The sequence below is a fragment of the Cupressus sempervirens genome, chromosome 1, assembly GCF_028749045.1.
Source record: "Cupressus sempervirens isolate cs-2001-9-10 chromosome 1, ASM2874904v1, whole genome shotgun sequence".
NCBI lineage: Eukaryota > Viridiplantae > Streptophyta > Pinopsida > Cupressales > Cupressaceae > Cupressus > Cupressus sempervirens.
This window is the reverse complement of record NC_143118.1, coordinates 442,064,313-442,073,699: the sequence shown is the minus strand read 5'-3', so window position 1 is coordinate 442,073,699 and position 9,387 is coordinate 442,064,313. Positions and strand designations below refer to the sequence as shown.

Genomic DNA, 9,387 nt, shown 5'->3' with positions numbered 1-9,387 from the left:
GATTAGTTAAGTGTTTTTGACACTCATGTCAAAGGGGGAGAGTGTTTGAGTGTCAACACACTTAAGATTTCTAAGTTGATACCAAGTATAATATAGATGTTGAGCCAAAAATTCAATAGGTTCCAAGTTATTCAAGTGTTGAGCAAGTTTCAAGTGTCGAGTGACAACTGATGTCAAGCTAGTATATATGTCAAGCAAAGTATAGATTCCAAGAAAGACAAAGTTACTATAGGAGCCAAGCAAGATAGAATTCATATATGTGTTGAGCATTAGAAATCAGTAAGTGTCAAGTAACACAAAATTAGCATAAGTGTTTGTGCCTTCACAAACTCATATGTAAATCATTTTTGAGCTAACGAAAGATGAATCTTGAAGGATCTAAAAGATAATTGAATCTATTACATTCCCTATGTAATCAGCATACTACCAATCAGAAAAATGGAAAGAACATGTAACCAATCATAAAAATCGAAGGAATTGAGTAGGAAAGATGGATGAATCTTAATCATAGATTCATACCTAACCCTAAGTCATGAAACCTTTTTAAGGAGGTCAAGACCCCATAATTTAGAGAGTGAGAGTCATCATATGGACTATATGGAATGCATGAGAGAATGCTAGTAAAAGTTTTGAAGGAAGTGAAAGGGGTGTAAAGACTTAGAGGAGGAATAGCATTGCATAATCGAGTTGATCAAAGCAGAGTATCAGCACTTCAAACAGTGTTATATCAAATCAAGAAGGATCAAATCAGATTGGATAGAACAAGGATCTGTGATCAGCAATTGAAGATTAAGTAAATCTTCCCACTTTTAAATTCCAACATTGTCCATATTTATTATCACTAATTTTAATTTTATAAGATCATTTACAATCTTATCCCACTGAGTTGAAAGAGTATTTTTAATGTTTATAGGTAGATTTACACTATCTAGACAAGGGAACCCATCCCATGAATCTTCCCAAAATGAAGCACCCCACCCTAAACCAATATCCCAAGTTAGGTTTTTAGCTATTAATGGGTAACAGCTCAACATAAAGTTCCAAATTCTTGAACCTTTTAGAGGATTAATAATTCTAAAAAAAAGATAGATGATTAAATTATTTTTAAATATTTATGATATAAAATTTTGGCCCATTTACTATTATGTCCTTTAAACATTCTCCAAATAAATTTTGCCCATAGTGCCTCATTTTGCCAACTCAAAATTTTTACGCCTAGGCCTCTAAATTCATTAGGTCTACATATTGTTTCTCATTCTATCAAAGCTTCTTTTTTCTTTTCTCTTGTTCCTTGCCAAAAGAATTTTTTAAGTTTAGAGTCTAGTTTTCTGTTTACACCTTTGGGTAGGGGAAGACATGACATGTGATATGTGGGGATGGCCAATAGTGCTACTTTGATCATAATTATTCTACCAACTTTAGTTAACCATTTCTCTTTCTAACTTCCCATTTTTTAATCCAATTTTTCTAAAATGTATCCCAAGATTTACTTTCTATAAGGTCTTTTTCAAGTTAAATAACAAGGTATTTGCATGGAAAGATTCCTTTTTTGAATTCCATTATTCTAAAAATTTCACTCTCTACTTTCTTCTTTGGTATTAATAAATAATATCTCTAATTTGTTACCATTTGCTTTTTGTCCTGATGCTTCCATATAATTATTTATTATTGCTTAAAATTTAAGCTTCTTCTAAAGTGCTTTCTCCTGGTAGTATTGTGTCATCTACAAATTGTTGATGTGTTATTTTAGGGACCTCAATTACTGTGACTCCTCTAATTTTCCTTTTAGTTTGAGCCTTTATTATAGCTTTTCCAAAAGCTTCTGCCATGATAATAAAGAGAAAAAGTGATATAGGATCCCCTTTTGTGATAACTCTAGATATGCTAAAAAATCCTTCAGGGGTGTCATTTATGAGAAGGGAAATTTTTGGTGTCGAAATGCAATTATATATATTAAGTTGACCCATTGTTGTGAGAATCTAAAAGCTTCAAGTTTTTTACATAAGAATCTCCAATCCACTTTATAATATGTTTTTTTAATATTTAGCTTCATTAGCATACAAGATTCCTTATTAATTTGTAAAGAATAAATTAATTCATAGATTATGGTAATATTGTTGAGAATTGACCTATTAGGAACAAAAACTTGTTTGTTCCTCTAAAATGAGCTTTGGTAGTACATTTTTAAGTCTATTGGCTAGTGCTTTTGAAAGTATTTTGTAGATTGTCTTCCATAAGGCTATGGGTCTAAAATCTCTTGGGTCTATATGCTCAGTTTTCTTTGGAATTAAAGATAGGAATGTATTTTTAATTTTGATAAGAATAGATCCACAATTCATAGTTGCCTCAATAGCCTTCCAAAGGCCATCTCCCATGATATCCCAACATTTTTTAAAGAAAAAGGCTTAAAAACCAAGACCTAGAGATTTATCAGGATTCATTTGAAAGAGGACATCTTTATTTTCTTCTTTATTAAATTTCTTATTTAAATTTTTATTATCCTTTGTAGTTATTACTTTTGGAATAGATCCTAACATCTTATTGTAAGCCATTAAATTTGATGATTCAAAGTTATTAAGGATATCTATCTAATAATTCACAAAAGTTTATGCTATCGCATTTAGGTTTTTTAATTACCCTTCCTATATATTATGCTTGATTTTTTATTATTTTATTAATATTTATTTTATTAATAGTACTATTATGAAAACAAATTGTATTTCTATCACCTTCTAACAACCATGTTCTCTTGATTTTTATTTCCATAATATTTCTTCTTTTGCTAGAATATTTTTTTGTTTAGCGAGAAGCTATTTTTCTTTGATATATTTAAATCATTATCCATTCCTACCCTAATGATTTTTTATTTTTTTAAGTTTTTCAATTCTTCTTCATTCTCTAGGTTTTCTTTAAATATGTAATTAAAATGATCTTTATTCTATTTTTTCTTTTTTCTTTTAATAATTTCAATTTGGCTATAAAACAAACCATCCTTGATCCTTCAAATTTCTCTCCACGCTACCATTGATATATATTATTAAGAAATCTATCTAGAAACCATATTTTTCACACTTAAATGTATTTCATGATGCTTTTTGTGATTGACCTATTTCTAATCTAATTGGATAGTGATCAGATCTTGGATTAGGGAGAATGATTATATTGAAAGGATGGTTAAAGGAATTAAATTTCCTTTAAACATGAATTTGTCCAATATTTTTGTTATGTTTTTGAAATAAAAAGAAACCAAAACAAGGGGGTCGACCCTTACAGACAAAAAGCTACTAACCAACACACTACGAACAAAAACCAGCAAAAGACATCACAGCATCATAGAACAAAACTAACAACCAAATACACCATATAGTAACTTAATAGTTATAGTTCTAACCATACTATGAATGCTCAAAGTATTAACTAACTTTTGACATAAGGAAACCAATCCAACCTAGAAATAGTACACTACCATATACAGTAACATCTATTCTATAGTTGAGATCTATAGTTCTAATCCTACTACTTAAGTTCAAAATATAAAATTGTTAGCACAAATAGGCCAACCCAAGTCTAAGTAATAGTTGTAGACCAAGAAACCAAGTAGCAGCAAGAAAAAAAAATACAACCAGGTTCAAAAGATCCCCCAAAACTACCATCTTATTTCTCATCATTTTCCTTTCCTTTCCTAGCTAGTAGAACCCGAGCCCAATCATCAGCTAGAAACCTATAGAGGAGCTTATTATCCTCCATGTCCATTCTTGTTTCATCCTTATCTTGTGCCAGCAATATGAGGGTGGTAGCAACAACATGAGTGACCTTTAGTAAAAATTTAGAGGAGTAGAACCCCTCCTCTAAGAATTTGACCCTTTGATCTAGCTGAGTAGTCACCTCCTTTTGTTCCTCCTCCTTCTCCTTGTTTTCTATTTCCACCTTCTTATCCTCCTCATTAGTTTTTGCCACCTGGTTGTCATCTTGTAAAACCTATAGGTTAGTAAAAAACTTAAATTTTTCCTTAACCAAAGAGGAAATGGTGATAGGGGAGGTATCCACTTTGCTACTGTCCTCACAGAAGGTAATAGGTTGCAGGGTAAAGCTAGATGACACATGAGTAGTGTCAGTTGTGATGGCATTACCAACAGACACCTGGGTGTTGCCGATAGACATCTGGGTATTATCAATAGAATTCTCACTTTTTTATTTCTCCTCTTTTCCTTTTTCTCTCTTGGAGTTAGAAAGTTTCTCCTCCTCCAACTCCCTTTCATTATTCTCAGAGCTCTCCTCTTCTACCTCTTCAACCCTAAATCTATTAGACATTAGCTTATACCTTGCCTGGGTTTTTGCAAGCCTTCCCTCCTCTTCCAAATCATCCACTTCCACCTCCACCAATTTTTCAACCTTGATCTTTTTACAGACCTTTTGTTCAATAACCAATTTTGGGTTTTTTCTTTTTCTTATTATCTCTACAAGGGGAAGGGCACGGGGTGTGGATTCTGGTTCCAATACTGGTACTCGAAAGGGAATTCTGATGGTGGTGTTGGTTGTCAACCACAACAACCCTAGGGGGTAGAGGGAAAGATGAAACTGGTAAAGTCTAAAGATCAGGCCCTGGTGGATAATGGTGAAATTATGCCCCTTACTCCTCTTCTCCCTAACATCACTAACCATATCCTTTAGAGAATGTAGCAGAAAAAATGGAATAGAAATGGAATTTCTATTTCTAAAATGATTCAAGAGGGGAAAGTGATAGTAATAATAAACTCCAAACCTACCTTCGAGTGTAAGGTATTGCATAAGCACCAAATAGACATCATCCCAAGGAGCTGACAGCTTATCCCTCCTAAATCCTCCCCTATAGCGTACAGGTTCTTCATCTTTAGTGAAAAAATTACTCATACTGGCCTTGTCCGTTGTTTCCATGACCTTCTTCCATTTTTTCCTTTCATGGACAACCCGGTGGCCATTGCAATTACATCCTCATTAACTTGAAATGTAATGTCATTTATGGTTAGCTTATGATCATTCCACCTATTCACAAACTGGATAGCACCATTTTAGTCGTACCCCACAATCACCTACATATAAGGAAGAAATCTCCCCTCCTTTAATAGGAACTAGGTAGTCATCCTGTCTTTAAAATTTTCAGTCTTTGTGGACTCCAGTCTATTCAAATCTCCACCCATTTCTTCCCCACTAATTTTTGAATCTCCCACCTCAGTAATTTGCATTTGAACCTCCTTATCATTGAGCTTTCTGTAAACAATGTTAACCCCCAGTAACATAGCAATGAACCAAATAACTTTGCAAGCCCATTTTTGAGACGCTTCAAAATCCCATTCAATTTCATTATGGGATTTGTGCATACTTAGCATCATTATTTTAACATCCCTAAAATCTATAACAGCCTTAGTAATGATATTTTTCGTTCTTACAAAAAGAATTTTTTTCAAATTTTACTTTATGTTACCATAATGGCAAAATAACTTACACCTTAATTTACATCCATTCATTATTTGATTTGTACAATAGTGCCTCCTCATCTTTCCCTTAAAAATTTTATTAAATTTTAGCAAATTTTGCCATCCTAGATATGATATTGCCAAAATTGGCACTAACCTTTATTTGTGTTGCCATATTAAACTTTTGCTCCACCCTCTTTCCTTGCATATCAAGGCCTTAATTTTCTCCTTTAGGCCTTCCATGCTTCTCCAACATGTCATTGCCTTTAATTCAAACCCCATAGCGATAGCAACATCCGCTACCACATTTCCTTCTCTGTATATGTTCTACAACTAGATTTTCTCCATCCCTTCTAATATGTGTCTAATGTCCATGATGATAGTCTAGATATTCCAACCTAGCTGGGAAACTCCCTTCACCAAATCAATAATTAATTTGGAGTCACCTTCTATAGTTATTTCTTTTATTTGCATTTCACTAATCAGCTAAAGACCCCAAAGCAAAGCCATCGCTTCTGCCAAATTATCATTGCATCCCCCAAACTTCCTAGAATAGACTAATAGTGCATTACCATCTCCATTTCTCAGCACTCCACCTACCACTCCTATGCCCCTTTTGTAGTACCATCAAAATTGAGCTTAACCTTTGTTAGAGTTGGCAGTTTCCATCTTGTTTGATGTCTCTTTAACACTTTAGAGTTATCAAAATGGTAAAAATCCCCTTGAATATCCCATTTTTCTGCTATTTGACATTCTTTCCTGCCTAGTTCTTCCTTCGGTGTCTTACATTTAGCAATCCCTATATTTTCCTCTAGCAATTTTTCCATGATACCCATGACTACCTCCTCCATTTTTTCCTCCTCCCAAAATATTATGTTGTTTCTTTCTTTCCATATATGCCACCAAATATATGGTGGAATAATTCTCCACAAAAATACTAGCTTTGGGTGATAGAAGGGACAGTTCCAATTTTCCACAAATTGACTTAAGTTATCCTTCAACACCCAACACAGTCCAAATTTCTCCCACACTAGTGCCCAGATCTTTAAGGTATATGGGTATTCAAGGAATAGATGAGAGATATTCTCCTCTTTTTCTTTGTAGAGATAGCATTGGTTTGTGATAAAAAAATCCTTTTCTTTTTAGATTATCCAGTGTTAGTATTTTACCATGGTGAACAGCCCACCAAAAAAAAATTGATTTTAGGGAGGAGATTACTAATCCAAACTTTACTGCATATTGGGAGGCCAAAGTCCTTACTTAAGAGATGTTTGTAAGTCGATTTGACTTTAAAATTACCACTAGAAGTTAAATTCAATACCACTTTATCCTCCTGGATTAGAATAGGCAGTCTTTGTTCTCCCAGCAACTCTTCCAACTCAATAAGAAGTTGAATATTCTCCGAGGAATACATATCCTTTTGCAGTTTCTTCTATTTCCTCTCCTAGTCAATATAATCCTCCACCTTCATTCCCATTTCCTCCTTTAATTTCTCCATTAGTCTTTTAAATTAGTTGTAAACCAGGGGTTTCGCCCCCATCCAATTATCCTCCCAAAATCTGATACTTTTCTCATTCCCCATTATCCACCTTGCCCCTTCCCTCAATATGTTTTTGTTCTTAACAATATTCATCCAAATTTTGGAGCCTCCTAGGAGATCATTGTTAAAGAGATTCCAAGTGAATAAGGAGTTTGAAAAATATTTAGCTTTCATGATATTGCTCCAATCTGTATTGTCTTATCCCAATCTCCATCCAATCTTCACAAGCAGAGATTTATTCAGGTCACGAAGTCTTCTCACTCCTAATCCCCCCCTCTACTTTGGTTTGCATACATCCTCCTAGTTGACCAGACTCAATTTGTTCTTTTCCTACATTTCAAACCAAAGGAAATTCCTCTATATTCTCTCAATTTTGTCCTCCATGTTTTGGTTAATTTTAAAAAGGGGTAAAAAGTAGATTGGAATACCCTAGAGAGTCATAGAGAGTAACTATAGTTTACCAACATTACTTAGAATTTTCCCTTTCCATCTTACCAGCTTCTTTCGGATTCTTTCAACAATAGTATTTCAGAAGTCATTAGTCACCTCCATAGTGGTTAGTGGTAGACCAAGATAAGTATCTAGGAGGTTGGTTGACTGACAGCCTAAAATGTTCCTAATCTTCCTCTGCATAAAAGCATCGGTGTTAAAAAAATAAATCTTACTTTTAGAGTAATTTATTTAATGACCTAAACTGTCTTCATAATTATGGAGAATACTCTTCCATGCCTTAGCTTCCATAATAGAGGATTCTCCAAAAAGAAATGTGTCATCTACAAATTGTCGTAATACTTTAGTATCAGTAGTAGTAGCAAGTTTAATCCATTTAACACATAGTATATTTACAAATTTAGAGAATGATCTCCCCAAAACTTCTGCTACCATAATAAAGAGGTAGGGAGATAGCAGGTCTCATTGTCTTAGTCCTCTCTCCACTTCAAAATTGCCCCAAGGGGAGCCACTTAGAAGTACTGAATATTGGACCATAGCCACCATCATCCTAATAAGATTTATAACTTTGCCATTAAACCGCACTCTTTCAAGCACATCATAAAGGAAGTCCCACTTTACTTTATCATATGCCTCAAAGATATCTAGCTTGAAGGCCATTCCAGGTCTTTTATTTCTCTCCATTGAATGTATGATCTTAGGAGTAGTTATCAGCGCATCCAGAATTTGTCTTCCTGGCACGAACCCCTTTTGTGGTTTTCTTATAATGCTTTCTAAAAGGGCTTTATCCTATTAACCAGAACTTTTACAAAAATCTTATATACTGTGTTACAAAGGCTTATAGGCCTAAAATCTAAAGACTCATGGGTGTCAAAGTCTTAGGGACCAAAGCAATAAAAGTCTTATTTATCCTTTTTAGCATCTTCCCCATTTTAAAGAAATCTCTAGTAGCCCAAACCAGCTCACTTTTAATGACCTCCCAGAATTGTTGTAAAAAAGTTGGGGGGAAACCATCAGGTCCTGGGACCTTGTAAGCTTTCATAGAAAACACAACACTCTTCACTTCCTCCTCCATGATGCTTCCTAGAATGCTATTATGTTCCACATCTCCAAGCACCTATGGGATCATATTTATAAAACTTATTTTGATAACATGATTTCCTATATTATTATCCTTATTATAAGCCCTACTAAAAAATTCCACCACATGTCTTCCCATCTCCTCTTGGTGCTTATATTCTCTTCCCCCTTCTCCTTCCAACCAATTGATTGTGTTCCTTCTTTTATGATTGGAAGCTAACCTATGGAAAAAGGTAGTGTTCCTATCTCCCTTAGTTAACCATTGGACCCTTGATCTTTGCTTCCAAAAAATTTCCTCCCTCAAAATGATGTCCTTCCATTTTCTTCTATATGCTTCCTCTTCCTAAGTGGTATTTTCCATATTATTTCCCTCAGAAATCTCCCCTTGAAGTTTTTTAAGTTTTTCCTCAACTTCTACTTTGATTTTGAATAAATCTCCAAAGGAACTCTTAGCCCAATCCTTAATGTTTCTCCTTATATTATCTAACTTTTGAGTTAGTCTATACATTGCAGTAAGTCTATACATTGCAGTACCATCTATCCTTATATTACACCATTCTTTAATTCTATCTTTGAATTCTAGGTGGGATTGCCACATTATTTCATACGTGAAAGGTTTTAGTTCTCCTTTTAAACCATGCTCCCAATGGAAGATTAAAGGGGAATGGTCAGAAGCAGTTCTTGTGAGATTCTCCAAAAGGGAGTTACTTAACCAATTCCAGTTCCCTATCACCATCAGCTTATCTAGCTTAACCTGAATGATATCACTTCCTTTTCTATCATTAGTCCAAGTAAATGGGTTCCCTCTCAACTCAACATCAATTAAATCCACTTGTCCCATAAAATCATGAAGACCATGCAAGC

The 9,387-nt window shown here is 34.2% G+C and overlaps 1 protein-coding gene across 1 annotated transcript; it reads right to left on the bottom strand.

Annotated features, from left to right (window-relative positions):
* Positions 1 to 7,905: 7,905 nt before the first annotated feature.
* Positions 7,906 to 8,518, bottom strand: LOC149578186 (uncharacterized). Its single transcript, XM_089799607.1, has 2 exons — positions 8,402 to 8,518; positions 7,906 to 8,232 (listed from the first exon to the last, which is right to left on the bottom strand). The coding sequence occupies exons 1-2, from the start codon at positions 8,516 to 8,518 to the stop codon at positions 7,906 to 7,908; spliced, it is 444 nt and encodes a 147-aa protein (XP_089655733.1).
* Positions 8,519 to 9,387: the final 869 nt, after the last annotated feature.